This window comes from Leptinotarsa decemlineata, unplaced genomic scaffold (assembly GCF_025532065.1).
Source record: "Leptinotarsa decemlineata unplaced genomic scaffold, Ldec_3_MD MMD2_P_RNA_scaffold_11, whole genome shotgun sequence".
Classification (NCBI taxonomy): Eukaryota; Metazoa; Arthropoda; class Insecta; order Coleoptera; family Chrysomelidae; genus Leptinotarsa; species Leptinotarsa decemlineata.
This window is the reverse complement of record NW_027412525.1, coordinates 2805087-2827586: the sequence shown is the minus strand read 5'-3', so window position 1 is coordinate 2827586 and position 22500 is coordinate 2805087. Positions and strand designations below refer to the sequence as shown.

General features: G+C 32.5%; 2 protein-coding genes across 6 annotated transcripts in view; one reads left to right on the top strand and one right to left on the bottom strand.

Moving 5' to 3' along the window:
- Positions 1-20110, top strand: part of LOC111507956 (protein DOP1 homolog) — a 72736-nt gene extending 52626 nt beyond the window's left edge. For 2 of the 5 annotated variants that reach the window (XM_074169678.1, XM_074169655.1), the window contains 9 exons: positions 26-204; positions 348-540; positions 1903-2079; positions 2131-2464; positions 4121-4273; positions 4326-4515; positions 10306-10317; positions 14844-15011; positions 19406-20110. In XM_074169678.1, the coding sequence (XP_074025779.1) occupies positions 26-204; positions 348-540; positions 1903-2079; positions 2131-2464; positions 4121-4273; positions 4326-4515; positions 10306-10317; positions 14844-15011; positions 19406-19778 (1779 nt within the window). In that variant the 3' untranslated portion in view covers positions 19779-20110. The remainder of the gene's footprint in view (positions 1-25; positions 205-347; positions 541-1902; positions 2080-2130; positions 2465-4120; positions 4274-4325; positions 4516-10305; positions 10318-14843; positions 15012-19405) is intronic. The other 3 variants (XM_074169667.1, XM_074169673.1, XM_074169663.1) reach the window with 3 other exon arrangements.
- LOC111507957 (uncharacterized) lies at positions 7789-8660 on the bottom strand. The gene is made up of 2 exons (XM_023163349.2): positions 8089-8660; positions 7789-8027 (listed from the first exon to the last, which is right to left on the bottom strand). Exons 1-2 carry the CDS (start codon positions 8330-8332, stop codon positions 7903-7905), a joined length of 369 nt encoding a protein of 122 aa, XP_023019117.2. The 5' UTR covers positions 8333-8660; the 3' UTR covers positions 7789-7902.
- Positions 20111-22500: the final 2390 nt, after the last annotated feature.

Sequence of the window (22500 nt, the reverse complement as noted above, 5' to 3'; positions counted from 1 at the left end):
AATAGTTATTTTTGTTCTGTTGAAGGTGCTTCCTGAACCAAATGCTGGTCAAATCAACTTGGTACAATTGATTCTGGCCATCAGAGTTATTCCCCTAGACAATTTAGTACAAACTGTAACAGCTGTGATAAAAAACTCTCCTCCCACTGAAGGTCTCAGTTCAGAAATTTGCCTAGATGTATCTGTTCTTGAGCTATTTTATTGGTAAGTGTCCATGTATGGCTATAAAATAAAATTAATAACAAATATTCAATTGGTCTGATATCACTAAATTTTTCACAAGAAGTTTAAGTTTTCCTTCATTCCTGTGAAAAAACCAAAAGGAGTAATAATTTCAATATTTTCAGTTATATGAGAAATGCTTCCTCTACCCAGTTATTTGAGGCATGGGGCTCCCTACTGACATTGATCAGGGAAGGTTGTTCATTGTCTCCCCCTGCTCAGTTTTTGCTTGCCGCCCTCCTACACGAAATAATGATAAAGTGTTGCCCACTAGAAGAGAGAAAAGATCAAAAAGATCTGCAAGATGTTACAACGAAAGTAAGTTGAATTCATTTAAAAAAAAATTGTCGTTTATATTTTTTCACAACACTTGCAGTTGTGTTTTGAGGACCTTCAAACAAGTAACTAATTAATAATAAACATTTATATATTTCCAAGAAACTACAATCGTTTATACAGAAAATGTATACAAGAAAGTAAATATATAACTTTGAAGGGAGCTATTTCACCATTGGTCTAATTAATAACAAAAAAAAAACATGTAATAATATTCAATATTCTTCATATCGTCCAGGGAAATACTGGTTAATATGTTAGCAGATGATCTTCCATTTGAGATTTTATCATTTATGGAAGGTAGAATTGAAACCTCTTTCAGAGACTAATTCCAAAACAATCACTGTTCCCAAACACCAGAACCGAAACAATCTTCATTTCATGTTCATTGTACTTCCATATGAATCAAGATATACTAACGGATAAGATTACATTTTCAAAAAGTTGAATGTGAAAAGTACCCTTCAAAACTTCATGCTCACTTTAACAAATGGTAAGTAATCGGGATATAAGCAATAAGCTGGGAGGACTGTGACAAAAAATATATCGGTCAAGTTAGGCGACCTATTGAAACTAGTTTCAAAGATCACGCACATATTCCATTTTGGAAACCTTTTATATTTGAAATGCTCAGCTTTTTCAATGAATACTTATAAATAAATGTCTCTCAATAGTAAATCAACAGAAATTATCTTGAAACATATTAGGTATATGCGAGTACTAATTTATTCAACCTAAGAATTTTCATGAATTCTGTCGCTATCTAGAACTTCCTATGTTTTTTAACCGTTTGATTTGGATTTGTAAAGAATAATAAAATGACAAGAACGGCGTAAGTTAAATTTTAAACATTGATGATAATTACACATTTTGAAATGAAAAATCAAGCTGGCAACTGATAAATGGAAAATACCTAACCTCGATTTGAATGATTGATGTAAATATTTGCAATTGTGTGAAGAACAAATAGATAAAGTATAGTATTTAATTTTGTCAACAATGTAGAATTTCTGATATAAATATCTCTTCTTTCGAAGGAAACACTTAAAAGTTAACAACGTTGGCTTGAGAAAAATAAACATCTTGTTATGAAATAAATTTCGGGATATTTCTAGTGAATTTTATCGTTTATACTATCATAATATCCTTATTTTTATCGGGTTTAAGGACCTTCATATTATGAAATTTCATCCTGATGTTTCATTAGCATGCACAGTTAGCTTCTTCAGAGGCACTCTCAATATTGATTATCTTTAGCATCCCAGCGAAACATTATAACTTATGAATTTATACTGATGATGGTGTAAAATTGTTTCTTCACCTCAATACTTTTATGTTTTTCAGTTGATAGATTGTGTTTCACAAGTTTGCGGCTCGTGCTTGGAACAAACCACCTGGTTGAGAAAAAACTATGCTGTGAAAGAACAAGATGAAGAGAGCACTCCCGAAGCCAGTATTCTGAATGGGAGTACCAGTAGTGAAGTATTTGTAACCTCTAACCATAGCGTACAGGCACAATTAGTAAGTTAATATAATTTTTCGTGTGCCCCAAAAACCTTCTTTTTTTTTTAGGTTTTATCAGAAATTCTAGCTCCAATTTTAGATATATGCTTTGGTTCGTGTGAAAAGGACAAAGTCAATGGAATCCTCACCTCGTTAATGTGCAACATAGTTCCTTATTTGAAAACGCATACTGTCCGTAATATGCCCAGCTTCAGTGCTTGCTCGAAACTATTAGCAAGCTTGAGTAGCTACCAATATACAAGGAAGGCATGGAGAAAGGATATTTTCGACCTATTGTTCGATAACACACTTTTTCAAATGGATTATTCTTGTCTGAAATTCTGGAGGGTGATTGTAGATAATTTGATGACCCATGACAATATTACATTTAGGGATTTGATGAGTAAGTTTTGACTATCATTAATAATAAAAAAATCCTTTTATATTAATTTATTCATAAGAAATTTATGCAAATATCAATAGTAGGAAAGTCACGGGGCAGCTTTTTTCAGTAATTTTTAAAAGCTTCTGAGTTTGTTGATCATGAGATAATGCCTAAGCTTCAACACTCATATATAATTGGGTGGAATCCTTTCAAAGCGTATCTTATGTTAAATAATATAAGAAGTAGATATATGAGACATATTAGTTTCAAAAAATAATATTAGACAAGAATAAATCATAAATTGCAGATAAAAGACTTTGGTACCCGATTCAAGTCAATTCTAAAATGTTTCCATAAATTCTGTAATGCAATAGTATGAGATCTTGCTGAACAAAGATTTCACTGCTAACTAAAAAGTTTTTTGAGTTACTAATTCTTCTCATATTCAGAGGTAGATAGTCATATATTTCACAAGCACTGTTCATCAGAATTTTTGATAAGATTTGTGGTTGGAATTGGAATTATTAATGTAATATTTCGGACTTGGCAAAAAATTTGATTGCTGATGACAACTATTCTATGGTTTAGAAAAATATCACTAAACTTGTAGAAACCCTTCATATAAATATTGAAGCATTGAAATTATGGTAAATTATGGTAACTCCAACTGTTTGACTTTCAATATATACAACATATATATTTTGCTGTTTAGGTGTAAATAGAGAGATTTAAATATAGACAATTACTCCATCACCATCTGATCTAGTGCCAAATTTTCAGAAGTATTTATTGACAACAAATCGTAATTTAATCGTCATATTATGCGAACAAAAACATCTTCTGGTCTAAAAGTTGATAATTTTAATCTTATCAATAATACTTTTATAATGCTTTTCAATACTTGATTTAGTCAAAACCTAAAAATTATTGTGAACCTTTCGTTCTACTTCAAAATTTTCACAGTATTGGTTATTTATATCGGGTTGTTTCAAAAAGTTTTGTCTGTGTTAATGTCATGTGTTCTTGTAGCTCCATATCTCAATAAATATTTATTCTACTGTGTATGATAAAGAATTTTGTACACTATACATTGATGTTGTTAATTTATCATTATATGATGTTGTTAAGCGATTTTTGCCCAATTTTTCTCTACGAACTCAAATTGAACCAAAGCGCTGCCGAAACAGACCAAAAAATTAACCAGGCAGTTTTTTTTAACCCCTTTCCTGGCATCAAACCGGAGTTTATTTTGCCACAGAATTTTAGAACAAATCGAGTTACTACTTTTTATATTGATATTTTAGATTTAATTATGAATTTTAGAATTATGTTGTATATTTTTTCATTTAGTGAAGCTAAAAGCACTGTTATATTAATTGGAAAACGAAACATTAGAGGAAAGTAAATTATTTAAGAAATTCGTCCGGTACAGTTCGAAGTTGGGACATGTAAATAGTATGTGATTTATATCCGCTAAAGAAAAATTGCCACAAGAGCATAATGTATTCACATCAATGCCTATTTTTGCCAAACCAGGCAGTTGGCAATGATAGTGTTAATGTACGCATTTATTTTAAAATGAAGTGTATGCAACACATTGTAACAGTGTTATTATTCTAATTTCCTAAAAAATATCCTGTTGTAAGAAACTTAACCTTTCGCGTATAATTCCAGATCGTGTTTCGTTGAATCAGAGTGGGAGTTTAAGTATATTCTCATCAAGGGAACAAGAATATGAGCAGAAGGCACAGTTACTGAAGAGACTAGCTTATGTAATATTCTGTAGTGAAATGGATCAATATGCCAAGTATATGCCTGATATTCAAGGTAACTATTCAGAATCAATTTGGTAAAATGGTTATAAACAGTGGTTTTGCAGAACAACTTACAAGTAGTCTGAGGCTAAATGCACCAAATGTTCAAGCACAAGTGTTCTTTTGTTTTCGAGTAATATTAATGCGAATGAGTCCCTTACACGTTACTTCCTTATGGCCGATCATCATAAGTGAAATGCTGCAGGTATTTTTACAGATCGAACAAGAATTATCAACGGATACGGAGGAATTCAGGTATGTGACATGCAGATTTAATTTCGCTTTGTATTCAAAAATTAAATTTGAATAATATGTTTTATGTGGGTTTTATATTTTGTGTATTTACCTTGGGGTGCTTTATTATTTTGAGTTTATGAATTTAGAATATCAGTAATTTGGTTGATTCATAATAGTGCACAGTTTTAGAAGCTTTTTCATGACTTTTTAAAATAACCTAGTCAAACTAACCATCATCTACACACTACCATTTATTGAATTCAATATTAGTTGTAACAGTGGTAGTTTAAATACACATTATTTATTCACTTATGACAACAAATTGTAGCAATAATGCATTGAACATCAATGAGTTCGAACAAGAACTACAAGTATTGATTCTCTGATGATGTTGACTTGATTACTGAAATATGTGTCAAAATTAGTGTGTTCATAGTTTTGATGGAAAAAAGTAAAATTATAAAATATCTTTAGGAGTAAATAGTTGAAAAGAAAGTTTTTTTTATTCCTCTGAGGAATTATCAGGAGTTATATTTTGAGAGCAATGTTAATGAAGCAGTTATTTGGAAATCATCATGGGTAGATTCATCTGATATTTTTTCAACATTTTGTGTTGATTTGATTTTATTGGTTGGCTCACTTGAATGATTAGTAAAGAATATTTATTAATAAATTGTATCACTTACGAACAATAATAAAAGCACTTTCTGTGCATTAAAACATATCACAACAAATGGGTGTCAACCGAAAAACTTCAAACTGTAGGTTTGGTTTTAAAGTATTCAAATGTCACCATAATATATGTTGTTTTCTGTGCATCATGGATTAAATAATATCCATTGTAGACATTTTGACAAATCTAGAGATGGGACCATTTGTTCCTTATTCTCATTTATTGATTACGAAAGAAGATTTTTCATTTGAAATTGTTGATTTTTGTCGCACTGATTTTCTTGAATTCTGATTTAATTTATTTTCCTTTTGGGTATTTTCTAGTTAGGGAAAAATAGTGATTAGTTAGGGATTAATAGTGAAATAGTATTATATTTCATTTGAAGTATATTTTTCAAACTCTTAAACACATTTTCAACTCAATACTATTGAGGTATGCTGTGTTGTAATTATTCCATCGTTGACATAGGATGTAACTTATAAAATTTAAAAATATCACACGAAGTAAAGTAACCATTTTCGTTACAATATTTTGGGATAATCACAAGATGCATCATAGATGTGATCACTTATACCTCTTCCTCATGTAAAATATTTCGTCAAAAACTCTTGACCTACGACACTTGATGAAAATCACAGATGTGCTGAATACATCTCACTACTTGACAATGTCAAGTTGGCACTTCAATTTATATTAAAAATATAGGTTTGATGGGTGGTCACTTCTCATTTGCACTGTTTTATTCAGAAAAAAAAAGAATTAATTGAACAAAATATAAATAACGACATGAAAAAATTGATAAATCTGTTTTTCCGTTAATCAGCTGTCGCCCCCATACGAAAGACAACTCTCAGAAGTTGATAAACTTGTGCGAGCTAAGGACTAACGAGGTCTTACCTTTTAACGTGTGATTCCTAACACGGTTGCAGAATCATCCCAGCTTCAACCTGATACATTTTCTTGAGAAAAATATCTGGTCGAGGCGAGAATCGAACCCACGGCCTTCCGATCGTGAGTCGGGCGCACTACTACCACGGACGATTCCAAGTATATTCAATTACTAGAAAATTCTAAGTTGCATGATCATAATACAAAAAGTTACACTAAAGTTCATCTTGATGTAAGGGGTGGCCTGAAAAATTTCTGACCTAACAAAGGACACCAGACATTTTTTCAGATTTTTTTTATTTTTCAACATAGTCTCTTTTTACCTCTATACACTTCTCCCAACGATGCTCCCATCTCTGTAACCCTTCCACTCGGCGTGTTTCTCAGCAAAATAATTGTTCACGAGGGTGATTGCCTTTCATTTGACTAAAATATCTGTCCTCCAAGCGTAAATTTTAGATGAGCGAACAAAAAGAAGTCACTTGGGGCTACATCTGCTGAGGTGTGAGACAGTTCGTTGTCTTGGTGAAACGGGATTTTCCTTTTCTGAAAATTTGGCCGTTTTTCCGCAAGTTCTGCCTTCAGCTTGTCAAGTAATGATGCGTAGTATGCTCCTATAATGGTTTTTCCCTTTTGAAGATAATCGATTAGAATAACTTCATGACTATCCCAAAAACAGTCGCCATCACTTTCCCAGCCAAAAAAACAGTTTTTGCTTTTTCTGAAGCCGGTTCCTTCTTTGCAGTCCACTGTTTGGACTGTATTTTTGTTTCAGGCGTATAATGGTGTATCCAAGTTTCATCTACAGTAATTAGTTGGCACCAAAACTGCGCCAACAGAGCGTTGGAAATGTTATTCGAACACGTTTTTGTTCTAACGTGAACAAACGCGGCACCCAACGCGCGGACATCTTTCTCGTGACGTTCTTTTGACATGTCCATAGCCTCTGCTATTTCTCTCACTTTATTTCGGCGGTCGTCTAGCACCATCTGGTGTACCATGGCAATGTTTTCGTCGGTGATTGCAGTTTTTGGACGCCCCGAACGTTCATCGTCCCCTAATAGTACTGGAGCTAGCAACGTTCGGAAAACAAGAATTTTAGAACAGTTGGTTTTTTGATATGCTGGCTTTCTTGTTCTTTCGGTTAGAGTCCGGGCTACCTGGCTGGCGGTAGTGTTTGCGTTTATTAATGCGCATCTCACCTGCACAGGTAAAAATCCTTAACTTTAAAAGAATTTTTTAAAGCGTAATTTTTAATTTTTTGCCTTTAGATAGATACACTAGACATCAATTTTTTATTGCTAGGCATTTTATTGTTGTTAATTATGTGCCATACGCGATTTTTCATTTTATTTAAATAAAAAATTCAAATGTCTGTAATTTTTATATTATGTTCTTTAAACATAAAATAATATAAAATTAATTTGCCAGACGTTAATTCGATTGTTAAGTATTAAATATAAATAAAAAAGTAATGAAAAGTATTGCGGTATAATGCTTGTGGTTAGAGACAGACAGTTTAAAGTGCAAGAGAGATAGAAAGCGACGGCAGCGTATCAGCTGGTGTATAACAGAAAATTTTAAGAATGAGACAGGAAATAATTGCAAAAATACATTACTTACACTTGTTCTTGTAAATACAAGTTGGAATGAAAAAATTTTAACATAAAAATGAAAATATAATTAAAATAAGCATAAATTGAAAAGAATGGAATAAAAACTATATCAAAGAAGGTTCAAAAATTACATTTTTTAAATAAAAAAGTAATGATTATTACTTACACGTGAATTACAAATATATAATACAAAGTTTCAGATTTTTTTTAAATTGAAATATCTTCAATCTATAATAATGTCACAAAAAAATGAGGCATCTTCAAATAATCACCATCATCATCTTTCCTCTCACTGTCAGAATTATTTATATCATCGTCTTTCGAATTGTCATTGTCTTCTAATATTCCATCATCTGTAACAAAAAAATTAAAATACCTGTAATTGTGTTTGTTAATGTTTTATTCAATACTTACTTTGAATAATAACATCTGCATCAGTGGAAGGTAATTGCTCTCCCACAAACCAGAAAAAATCATATTTATCATCGGATGTTGTGTAATGAATTAAACTCGAAGCACTAACCTCACTTACGATTTCACTTTTTATGTTTCTCGCAATAGTTTCACTAACATTTGCTGGTGTATTTAATAGCAAAGTATGTGAAGTAAATTTACTGATACTATCTATTTCAGTCGATTGATCACGGTATTTTGCCATTAATGCTGTAAAACTTCTGTAACATTGTCTGTGATATCCATCTGTTTCATTTATTTCAGTAGGCAACTCGATGTCACTGTACTTTAATTTCTATTTTAAACGTATATTCAAAACTTCCTGGCTTTTTTTCAGTTTATCAACCACGACAAGTATGATTTTATCTTTATGTCCTTTATAGAAAATACATTTCCTTTTATCACTGGCCATTATAACAAAATTAATAAATAAACATCACAAATAACATAAACACAAAACAATCATGTGACTTTAGACTGACGCCATGTTTTCCATTTGCCGATGCGCTACCGTCGCTTTATCTGTCATGCTCTTTAAACTGTCTCTCTCTAACCACAAGCATTATACCGCAATATTTTTCATTACTTTTTTATTTATATTTAACACTTAACAATCGAATTAACGTCTGGCAAATTAATTTTAGGTTATTTTATGTTTAAAGAACATAATTAAAAAAATACAGACATTCAAAAATACTTTGAATTTTTTATTTCAAAAAAATGAAAAATCACGTATGGCACGAAATTAACAACAATAAAAATGCCTGGCAATAAAAAATTGATGTCTAGTGGATCTATCTAAAGGCAAAAAATTAAAAATTACGCTTTAAAAAATTCTTTTGAAGTTAAGGATTTTTACCTGTGCAGGTAAGATGCGCTTTAATAAACGCAACCACTACCGCCAGCCAGGTAGCACGGACTCTAACCGAAAGAGCAAGAAAGACAGCATATCAAAAAACCAACTGTTTTGAAATTCTTTCTCGAAAACGTTGCTAGCTCTTATACTATAAGCTCTTACGGTCACGTTTAAATTCAGCTGTCCAAAATTTCACTGTGGTAAATAATGGTACAGAGACCTCATACACAAAATCCAACTCATCTTTGACTTGTGTAGGTGTATTGCCTTTCAAAAACAAATATTTAATGACAGCTCGTTACTCGATTTTGTGCATTTTCATAAAAACACTCTCATCGACTCACTCAAACGACTGTTACATAACAACTGCGCATCCAAAATAACTGAAACTTTGGTGAGCAACTGTCAACAGATGAACAACGAAATTCACTAGCTTTCATTTACGAGTGCTGCTATCTTCATGTTGAGGTCGACCACTCTTTAGACCATCCTCGTACATGCTACCAAAGGAAAGAATAATCCGATAATGATCAATAAATTAAAATATTTGAATGTTCATATTTTCTCATTATCAATTGTTGTTAATAATTTTCATTAGCTTCCTTATAACAGCAAAATCATGTCTGGAAGTTTTGTATCGAATGAATACATTTTTTGTTAATGTTCACATTTGGAAATGAATTGATAATAGATGAAAGATTTTTTTTGCATTATGGTCCGTAAATTATAGATTTTAATAAAATAAGCGCGATAAGTTTCAATGCTTGCACCATTTAGCATCATGTGTACTCATTTCCCGCGTTGAGAGTTTTTGACAAAACAAAAGTTAATCGGTAGAAACAACTACTGAGTTTATTTATTGTCTAATCAAAATTTCAAATCTTAATAACCAATTCAAATAATCAAACACCGATAATGTGGTTTATTTCTACAGTTTTTATTTGAATGATCCATTGGATTTGCATGTCCAATTCCCTCAGTAGTTCTGCATCAAGTATATTTAACAACCCGATTTAAATTTCTTAAAACCTGTTTTGGAAACATTTTTCAGTGAAATGAAATGTTTTCAACTAACATAATGAACGTTGTAGATTGATTTATAATTATTGAGTTTCGATAATGCTATAAATGTCAGTAATTAGACGAATTGAAATATAAAAACTCTTAGAAAATCGAATTTGATTGAATGAATGGTTTTTGTTCATTGTATCTTTGAATTTTCTGATTGACATCCATTGTGTTATCGAAATAGTTTTGTATTTGATGTTAATAACAGTATTATTTATTTGTTTGTAATTTGCTATGGTGGCTGGATGCTACAGGACAAACAACAGGTAATTCATTTATTACTAATTGCTACCCAATTGAAAGTTTGCTTCAGCATTGCTTATATTGTGTGGTAACAGTAACAGCTTGCAAAGTAAAATTATTTTGTTGCACGATTTTCTAACTTGAGAAAAGTCTTTTGTACAGTGGTGGATCTTTACCGTTATTGGAAAAATGTTGAATAACCAAACACCAGTTTTTTTAACAACATGAAATATCGCATCATTTTCAAGTATCCAAATAGTTATTGGTTATTTAGAGATGTTTATCAACGATTAAGAAAGATGAACCTCCATCAGAAAGCTGGACTGATACTTGAGAATAGTTACTATTTGTGTTACAAAACCCTCAATATACAGCGTGACTCACGGTCGATGGTAGGTTAGACGTTTCTGGAAAACGCAAAGCATGATTTTTCTGAAAAATTCACCTCTTACATTTCCTTACCTCTTCTATCGATATAAAATATTTTCAGCATTGTGGTGTTGCCACTATTACCAAAAAGTTAGCAATTATATTTTTTAAATGGAACACCCCGTATATTAATACATTTTTGGAATCACTCTAGTATTTTGATAATTTTTTGTTAATAATGTCCTATAATTATCTCTATCTGTTTTCGAGATAAAAAATAAATTGTGCTAAATATGGTCCAAAACATAGCCGTAATTGAAATTAAGTACATCAGTACTCTCAATTCATGAAAAGTTGATATTTTGATGATAGTTTGGACAAACTCGAAATATTCAAATAACACCAAGAAATCGACTCCATATCATACAGGGCGTGCTAAAATTACTATTATTTCCATTGTGCATAAAAGTAGTCGAAAGTTCATTTTTTCAAATGAAACCCCCTGTATATTACTCGATAAATTGAAAGATGGTGAAAAATGCTTCAAGATGATATACATGTCCCTACACCTAAATCGTCAAGTTTTCTTAATAAAGCCGTTTTTGTAGAAAAATAGTTATTCACGTTTTAGCTACAAGTGTTGAAAGTGGCATTTTATTTTGTGAGTGGGGATTATTGCAAAACGAGCGTCAGCAAGTGGAGCAAACTCACGAGCAAAATAAAATCACTTTTAACAAATGTATCATACATGTTAAATGCGCCTTCAACATTACCGAAACCTGTTACTTCAAATGAGGACAATACTGTTGGCATATTTTTATGCATATTCAGAAGCTTCCATTCGCAGTGCAGAAAAAGATTTTGGTGTATCACATGCTTCAGCACAACGAATTTTGAAAAATCACGGAATGCATCCGTATAAATTTACCAAAGTTCAAGCTCTAAAAGCAGAAGACTTTGAACGTAGAATGCATTTTTGTGAATCCCTTTTGATTCATACACAGGAAGATCGGGAATTTTTGTCAAAAATAATTTGGAGCGACGAATCAAAATTTACGAGGGATGGTATTTTCAATAGAAGGAACATTTTTGGGCTGATCATAATCCTCATGTTACAAAAGAAATGGGTTTTCAAGAAAAATTTGACCTGAATGTTTTCTGTATTCTGAAGAACAATAAAATTAGCTTTTTTATTTATGAAGATACCCTGAATGCAGAGAGATATCTCCAAATATTGAGGACGACTGTAACCGATTTTCTTGAAAATTTGCCTTTAGAGGAATATACGAATTCGTGGTTTCAACTGGACGGAGCGCCAGCTCATTACATCCAGGAAGTTTCCAGGAAACTTGACGATTTCTTCGACGATCGTTGGTTTAGGCGTTTAGAGCCGTGGGATTGGCCACCAAGATCACCAGATCTCACGCCACTTGACTTTTCATGGGGTGTTTTAAAAGAAATGGTATACAGTACTCCAGTGGCTACCAAAGAAGAGTTGCGACGGCGCATAGTGCGGAGTATCGAAGATCTGGATCCCCAGGAAATTGAAAAAACTACCACAAGTCGCGTACAAAAAAAACATTTTAAAGTGTTTAGAATGTAATGGACAACATTTTCAGCATTTATTGTGAAAATGTGATATTTTGTTTACAATTTTGTTATTTTGAATCATCCTATTCTGTTATTGTCTGTACTTTCACATGTTTTAGCCCACAAAATATTACTTTTTACCTAGAAATGACTGATTTTTGGTACAGTTGTTCCCTGGAAACTTTGAGCCATAGTTAAGGAAATTATTTTGTAACCTTACAAACTTCCTCTCGTTCATTGGGTTAATTCAGGATACATTTGATTGAATTTTTTACACGTTCTGACAATGATTTGATCACTTTTTTCATGTGTATAATAAATAATTTCATAAGACCTTCGTTTGAATAATCGAGATTTGCATTCATTTTGGAAGATGATTCAAAACACCGTCGATAACTCTTTGTAAATTACTTATATAAGTAACCGAACTGCTATAAGCTTGATAATTCCACTGCTACCTAAATCCAAATTCTAAAAAAAAATAATGTTTCTAGAAGAAGTGACTTTATTGAGAAAACTTGACGATTTAGGTATAGGGACATGATATATCATCTGGAAGCATTTTTCACCATCTTTCAATTTACCGAGTAATATACAGGGGGTTTCATTTGAAAAAATGAACTTTTGACTACTTTTATGCACAATGGAAATAATAGTAATTTTAGCACGCCCTGTATGATATGGAGTCGATTTCTTGGTGTTATTTGAATATTTCTAGTATTTTAGATCGATAGAACAGGTAAGGAAATGTGGGAGGTGAAATTTTCAGAAAAATCATGCTTTGCGTTTTCCAGAAACGTCTAACCTACCATCGACTGTGAGTCACGCTGTAAAAGTCTAGGGATATTTTTATAACATACTAAATATCATAAAAATAAATGCATGAGGTCGTTTAATTTCGATTAAATTGGTACACTCGACCACCCTGTAGATTTATATGGGTTGAACAAAGCCTGCAAAAACGGTAACTAATCTTTTATCAAGTTTTTTACAAACTGTAGGTTTTCGGCTAAAATGAGTAATCTGAATGTGTCGAGTTTGTACATTCTATGCAGTTCTTGCTCAGCAATTAAACTGAAAATATTGTGCTTTAACATGGAACGCCATCACTTACCATTGGCTGAGATGAATAGAGCTGTAGGGCTTCTTCAAGGTGGCATGCGACAAAATGATGTAGCTCTTCGTTTGGGGGTCTCCCAAAGTGTTATCAGTCGATTGTGGTGGCGTTTCCGTGAAACTGGCAGTCCAGCCGAACAACATCCAGGGCGAGGACGCGCTACAACTGCAGTTCAAGACCGATTTTTTGTCTTAACCGCAAGAAGACAACCGACAATCACAGCATCTGAGTTGGTTATCGTGTTGCAGCAGACGCACCAGGTAACCATTGGTCGTGATACTGTCAGAAATCGACTGCATGAAGCAGATCTCCACAACAGAAGGCCACTTAGATGTCCACCTTTGTCGAGAGGCAATCGCGGTAGAAGATTAGAGTGGTGTCAAGAACATCAAAACTGGGATGCAAATGATTGGGCCACAATTTTGTTTACAGACGAATCCAGATTTGGATTTCATCCAGATTCTCGTCGAGTAAGACTATGGAGACGACCTGGAAATAATGAACGTTTGAGACACGTCCAGGAAGTCCACACATACAGAGGTGGTACAGTAATGCTATGGGGCGGAATCATGATCGGCGGCAGAACCGATCTCGTTTTTAAAAATCGCTCCCTCACAGCTCGACAGTACCTCGACACCATTCTTCTACCTATCGTCCGTCCGTTTGCTGGTGCTGTTGGTGAAAACTTCCACCTAATGCACGATAATGCTCGTCCACATGTCGCGCGTCTAGTGACTGACTGGCTCACCAACGAAGGAGTTGATGTATTGCCATGGCCAGCACAATCACCGGACCTGAATCCCATCGAGCATGTGTGGGACATGCTTCAACGAAGAATTACTCCGCATATGGGGAATATTCACACGTTTCAATTGAGAGAGCTTTTAATCGCTGAATGGGCAAATGTACCTCAACAAGACATTGACAATCTCATTTTGTCGATGCACGATAGATGTAGGGCCGTGTAAACCAGCGTGGAGGCCATACTTTGTACTGATTCCGATTTTTTTTTTTGTATTATGATTTTTTTTTGGGGTGCCAAAGAAGAGCCATATTTTTTTTAGTTTTGCTTATATGCGCACTCACTATTTTTGACCATTTATTAAATTTTGTTGTAAGTTACATTCGTTTAATAATCACTCGTCAACTTTTTTTTCCCTAAAGCGATCTAAAAAAAAATTATTGTCATTTTTAAAAATATCCCTAGACTTTTCTGATGTGTGTGTATATATAAAATTCTATTTTACAGAAAATGATGAGTTGTTGATTCAAAATAGAATTGTTATTACCTCTATCAATTGAATGCGTCAATATCTTTCAGATCATAATTCTTATTCTGTTGAGAGTCAACAAATCTGGTGTTTGTGTTATGAAAACTTATGCGAGGGCTTCAATTGGTAATGTCTGCTTCAAAATAAAATATTATTCATTTTGTTACTTTATATTATTTTATTTTATTTTTTTTTCTAACAGTTCTCACATAAAACTAATGTCGTCTCTTGATGCAAGCTGGACTACCAATAGCAGCAATGGCCTCCACGCCTTGGGCCATCCACATTGGCTACGACTTCAGTTGGCAACAGCCAAATTATTGGATCTATCGTTGCTTTTACCCGCCACAACGCTTCCTCAATTCCAAATGTGAGTTAAATTATGAAAGTTAATTTTTACATTTATAAAATATCACTGTTGAGGCAGAACAACAGGCGTACTTTTCCGGCATCCAGATTTAGACATCAGTATTCATTTATTTCACCGCGCTAAAAATTCAATAAGAATTTATGTTAAGAAGCTCAACTTGATATGAAAAAACATTCAATATCTTCAATGAAGGTCTGTGCCACCTTTGGTTCGAACTGTGATAACTTGCTCTTTTATTAAAGATGATTCATCTGTATAAATAATAATGTATTTTCTGTTTTCTCTGAATTTACATTTATCATCAAATAGATTGTTTTACAGGTTAGTTGTTGTTTCATTAAACATTTATTGTCAAGCTAAAGTCTTTAATTTGCAGTAAATGATTTGTTCTTTCTTCGATATATTATTTGATAAAGATATTTTACATTCCTATATCATTCAGGAAATAGTTTTCCCACTTTTCCATGTGGAGTATCTCAAGAAAATTTTTAAGGTCCTTACCTTTTTAAAAATGAAAATAATATTAATTTCACCATTCATATTTATCATACTAGGTATCAAAACAAATTAATTTTCAAGAATATATCAAATCAAAATATTGCCAAAAAACATTACATAAATCATGAAGAAAGACATTGCATGTAAAAATCATATAAGAAATCGGTTAGTCACATATGATCAACATATTATTTATGATTTATTGAATTTACGGAGCTTTTCATTCGTTTGTAAACATTATAGCCCCTCAGCGATTTCAATGTTGAAAACAGCTCCTGCAACAAGTATTGAAAAAATAATATTTGATAAACAGTTTGTCCATTGTCAATATATTAATATTTACATTACTTCAAGTATTACACTTCGTAAGGTATTTCTAGGTTTATTTATCTTATTATAATTTATTTGAGTATTGTATTTTTTTTTCTATTATTAATATCATTCACTGAATATTAAGAATGTAATAGTTCAAGCCATCAGTATCATGCCTGACAAGCCGACATGATCTTGATATTCGAGATTAGAGAGGGCATCTTTCTACCCATTTTTATTATTATTATAGTCCTAATAGTTATTCAAAATGTCGTGATATCTTTGAAAATAAAGTTTGAAGATCAAATCGCTAGGTGTAGTTTGTGAAATTACTATGGATCTTCATCAAGTAACGGCCGAGTCCACCCATTACACAACACAACAAAGTTTTTGTTTCGGGGTTGAAATTAGATGATTTTAATGTATTTCCACGTGTTAAAACCGAAAGTGACCATAAAAATTATATATTAGCTCTTGTTTTCAAGATATAGTATCATTATATTATATATATGTATATTGAGTTTTCAACAAATGAAATATTTCATCATCAACAGTTGGTACACATGTTTGTTTACATCTCTCATCAGCTGTTCTTAAGTAGTAAACATAACCTATGTGAGTTTGTCAATTGTACGCACGTGGTTGCTATTGAAATTATCGTGTGAAGTTGATTTTTAAATTAATTTAAGTGCTGATCTGAAATGCCTCGAAAGTGTGTGAATTCTGTCGATAGCTTTTGCTATATATGTGGTGAAATAACATTTAAGGCTCAGAAACGTAAAATGACACCTATCGTTAAGACAGCCTATGAACATTATTTTGGTGTGAAAGTTGGGGACCAAGATAAATCATGGGCTCCTCATATATGTTGTAATTCTTGTTCCGTCATATTGCGAGAGTGGCTGAAAAATAAAAACCGGGCAATGGCTTTTGCAGTACCTATGGTTTGGCGTGAGCCTACCAATCATACAGACGACTGTTATTTCTGCTTAACTCCTCCCATTAAGCAAGGTTTATCTATGAAGAAAAGAGGAATGGTTAAATACCCTAATCTCCCATCTGCTCTTCGGCCTGCACCACACTCAGACAATTTGCCAGTCCCTTCTCCACCCCAAAATTATGAAATTTTAGAGGAAGGTGATGAAGACTGTTTAGAAGGAGCAACCCATCCTTCTGATTTTGAGGTAAGCGATAGGTCTAGTGATCCGCACAGAATTAGTCAAGCAGAGTTGAGAGACCTTATAAGAGATCTTCGCTTGTCTAAGGAAAAGGGTGAGCTGTTAGGGTCAAGACTACAACAGTGGAATCTTCTAAAACATGATGTGAAAATATCTCAGTACAGACAGCGTCAAAAAGATTTGCTTCCTTTTTTTGAGAAAAAAAGAAACCTCGTAGTTTGTTCTGATGTTAATGGTTTGATGGACTGCTTGAATTTGGATCACACTCCATCTGAATGGAGACTGTTTATAGACTCTTCAAAACTAAGCTTAAAAGCTGTACTTCTGCATAATGGAAATCAGCTACCCTCTATTCCTATAGGTCATGCAGTTCACATGAAGGAAACGTATATAAATATGAAAACACTTCTCCAATCAATCAAATATGAACAACACAAGTGGCACATCTGTGGTGATCTGAAAGTCATTGCTATACTCCTAGGAATGCAATTAGGGTTCACCAAGTACTGTTGTTTTTTGTGTCTGTGGGACAGTCGGGATAGAAAATCTCACTATAAAAAAATGAACTGGCCTACACGAGACCTAAACCCTAATGAGAAAAATGTAGTTTACGAGCCTCTTGTAGATCCTAAGGATGTTCTCCTTCCCCCATTACATATTAAGTTGGGACTAATGAAAAACTTTGTGAAGGCCATGGACCAGGAAGAACAAGCTTTTAAGTACTTGAGAGCAAAGTTTCCCAGGTTGAGTGATGCAAAAGTCAAGGAAGGCATCTTTATTGAGCCTCAAATCCGTGAAATCGTAAATGATCCTGCTTTTGACATGATTTTAACAGGAAATTAAAAAAGAGCCTGGGAAGCCTTTAAGGGGGTTGTACATGGGTTTTTAGGTAACAAAAGAGATGATAACTTCACAGCATTGGTTAAAGAGCTTCTTCAAGCTTACCACCAACTTGGATGCAACATGTCCTTAAAAATTCATTTTCTTAACTCTCATCTTAATTTCTTCCCATAAAAACTGTGGAGCTGTTAGTGACGAACGTGGAGAAAGATTCCATCAAGACATTGCCTTAATGGAACAGAGATATCAGGGCCGTTGGAATGAAGCAATGCTTGCAGACTACTGCTGGTCTGTGTGTAGGGATGCTCCAGAAGTGTTTTATAGAAGACAAGCTAAACGACAGTGATCTTACAATGAATCAGATGGACTTAATTGAAATTTGGTGGTACAAACTTCTTTTATTTGTCAAAACACATATTTTTTTATTAATTTTGTACTTAAAATATTCTAAAAGAAACATAACAATATTGTTTTATGTACTTTCACTTTTCACGTATAGTATAACTACTCTTTAAGATTAAGTACTGTGTATCTCAAAAACCAGAGCTAATAAAAATTTTTCATTGTTATTTTCGTTTTTATCACCCCAAAATTAGTAGAAATTGACTAATTTAGTGTAGGAAACATTCAAAAATTTTTTTTTTGTTGTGTTGTGTTATTATCATAATCTTAAAAGTTGTTCAAAATTCACTTCTGGGTTCCACATAATTTCTTTGAGTGGACACTTCTTCACTTTTTATAATTTATCAAATTAATCTAAAGAAAAACGTCTAGTGAATTTGAATCTGCAAACCTAGCGGGCTATCAAACTCAATCATTTGTATTTACATCACAAAAGTAATGAAGTAATCAGTATTCATACTATTGTTATGAAAAAAAGTTTGATTTTTCAAATTCTGACATAAATCCTTTGAACATTTCGTTTTCACAGTTGTTAAGAACAGGCAGAATTAAACTGTCCTTAAAATATCATGAACAAATTGTCTTACCATTATTACTAGCCAGTTGTTCGAAAAAAAATATTTTGAAAATTCTATTCAGTAAATAACTGATGATTCAAGTATCAAGTGTTTTATCTATTGAATAAACCAAGATCAACAAATTTGGACTTTATGGAAACAATTTTTTATTAAAAACTTTCGTTGATTAAAGAAAATCATAACTTCATTTATGACATTGTTATTATCTTTCATAACATTTGCAACAAGTAGAGTAGTGACCATCTGGTGTAACAAACATTTATTAATTATTTATAAACAGTTTAGTACCCAGTTTCGTGCTCTGAGGTACTCCTCCACTGACTGGAAAATAATTAAAAACAAATTCATTATATTTGACTTACTGGTCCTATTTTCAAGAAATCAACCAAACGCTCAAAGTCGTTAAACATTAACAAGAGTTTTCTAGTTACTAGTTGACAATAATAATAAAATTTTATATAATTTAATAATTTGGTTTGTTTCATATAATCTCAGAGAGGTCAAATGGGCTTTCTAAATCTAATAATGAATTGAATGAAAAAATTACATTTCGAATATGGAATCAGAATATGGTTTTTTTACTTAGGTATCGATGGGCCTTTGTCGGAGATGACCTACTTAGACGAGATGACCCTATTAACCAAGTCTCGTTTCTTCCACATGTTGTTCGGATCGCCGATCTAATGGACAGAAAATATCCAGACACCCACATCGATATATTGCCAATGAAAAGAAATGAACTACTTTTGACAACCAACAGCATCACCCAACTAAAAGACTTGCACAGCTTCTTCAAAACTCTCAGCAGTTGTTCAGATAGACATAGAACAGAATGCAGTAGGCTCACCCCGACTGATTATGTTTATTCGGAAAAGCAGCAAGACAAGCAAATGGACACAATATTAGAAAAAGTCGATAGGGTCATTGAAATGGATTTCCTCGAAAGAATTCCGAGATAAAGTAACTTTTGAATAATTTCTGTGAATGTGTTAGTAATCTTATTTTCTAGCATATTTTCGTGTATATATGTATAAATCATATTTTGAAGAAATTCTATATTTTCTCCAAAGAATCAGTATTAAATGCGGTGCATTTCTAAGTTGGAAGGTTGTGAGTATTTTGTGTTTCTAGATTGGGTCTAGATTTCTTATCAGGTTCATTATATTTATCTGAAATCAGTTTAACTCGTTTATTTTCTTTCAATCTGGTAATGTGAAAGTAAGTTTTTATACAAAACTCTATGAGTTGTTTTTTTACCATAGTTCATTTATTTATATTAATATTGTAACCATACCATTCTTCTGTAGAGTAGTTTTAGACTTTTTCTAAGGAAAGTGAATGGGTTCAATCCGAGTTTCATGTTTTAAGGTTTGGTTTGATTATTAGCATCTACAGATGTTCTTAGGAGAAAACTGATGATAATTCTGACAACTTACAGAAAGATTCTACTTCATTATTTTTTTCTGCAATAAATTCATTATTTAATTCAGTTAACTGAATAATTCGTGATATATAATTCCTTTGCTTATTAAAGTCAGTTACATCAAGAAACCTTGAATTGCAGAATAATTTTTTTCTTAATTAATATACAGTGTTACACAGGAACTGACTACCTTTTACAGTTTTGAAATACATCTTTTCGAATTTGGGTACTGATGTTAACCATATAATAATATATCAACTCAAAGTTATTTTATTATCATTAGCAGTTTGTGCAAACGACAAACTAGGATGAATTTCGGTTTTCTGCTTTTGCAAGTTTTCTACACTCAAATGCGGTTTGTGCATATTGATTAACACTTTGAAATTAAACCATGAGCGAAAAAATAAAAACACATTGAATCGTTTTGCATAGTAGTGTTATTGTTAAATAAGAATTCACGATTGATTAATAAATTCTTTGATCTGTTAAACCGGTAATTATTCTGACCAGTATCTGCTTTCTTCCAGCAATTTTTCAATTCACTATGACAGTCCGTTTATAAAAGTTTTCTCATGTGTATTCCCAAGTATATTTTTCTAGTGTTTCTTATGCAAAAGTAGAAATTCCTGTGAGTTCAGTTGTAACCAAGCTGGATTTACTAACAACCTATGTTGCACGTGAATAGGGAGTGGTTTCCGCATTTCTCAACCCTATTAGTCGGTTTGAACCTTGCTCAGTGAATATTCATTATAACGAAATGTCTGATGATTTAACTTAGTTTTTGTTTTGAAACATTAATAACACTAGAAATCTCGAAGGACACACTCTTTTAGATGTGAAAATTAAAGTTTTAGTAAGAAATGACGCTTTAATTAGAAATTATTATTTTGATCCATAGCCGCCTTTCATTTTAGTCAGTTACCCAGCTGATTTTGCTTCGGCATAGTCTACCGTTCAAATAAAAATAAAATAAATTCGTTATATTTGACAAAAAACCATTTTCAAATAATGGCTTGATGTATCATTGAATTTATTTCGAAAAACAATATCAAATACAGAGTATATCATTATATCAGTCTATATAAAAAACAAACATCAATTTGAAGAATACTAAATTACGCAACTTTGCCTGAATTCAACCGACTCTGTATCTCTTACGGTTTCCGAGATCCCTATATTCACCCTCGAATTTGGGATACCCTGTACACTAGAGCTTGACCCTGATCTAGTAAGTTTTCTTTACAACACTAAAGTTGGTAGCTTTCTTTGGCACTGGACTTTGGCACCCTTTTGATTTGCTTTTTGTCTGTACTTTCTTGGAAACCCATAGGAAGGTTATGTTAAATTAAGAAGGATCTAGCAAAAAAATAATTTTCGTTCATCACTGGCATAATAGTATTATAGTGTCTGAAAATTTTGATTGATTTTACCGATTATATTGAAAATAATAAGTGCTGGTGATGATTTCCTTTATAAAGTCGTTATCTAAGAGATCGACAAAAAACTCAAACCACAAATAATTAATTAAAGATGAACGAGGGTCTTAATGGCGATCAATTACGAGACCAAATCTTTGACATCAACATCCAAATGAAAAATTGCGGTCTGTTTCTCTCTGTAGCTTTCACTGCAAAGAAGTAATTAGGTGGAGCTCTGGAATGATTCAAGTGAGAAAAACTTTATCTAATCCGCTCCAAAAGAATTATATAGAGTTGGTCAAAACTTGATGAGTTGTGAGGTTGATATTTGTTAATCCGGGCATTCATGGGAATTCATATTTGTTCCATGAACACAACCTGGCAAATATAAAATCGAACCAAAATATTATATTCCACCCAAATTATAAAATAAATACCATTTTTGTCCCATTTTTCTTTGACTGCACAAACCCACGACTTTATTTTGTAATAAGATATATGAATAGCCAAAATTTTTTAGACATCAAACAACTTGTTCGAGTGTTTTTAGATTATGTACTGAAAAAGACAAATTCCAATATTTTTGTTGACTCCTTTAAGCTTCTTTCAACGATTCAATTGTTTTTATTTTTTATACTTCAACAATTTATTTGTGAACTTGAGACTTATAGTACCTTGCATTAATTATTCAATTTCTCAAACTGACATTTATAGCAAGAAAGTACTTGTATTATTCAACTGATACATTTTTATATGGTATAATGAAAAAATCTATTCAATATGCACTTTAAATGTTATTTTTGTAATTAGCGGAGCTCTTATAATTATTTATCTACTGTT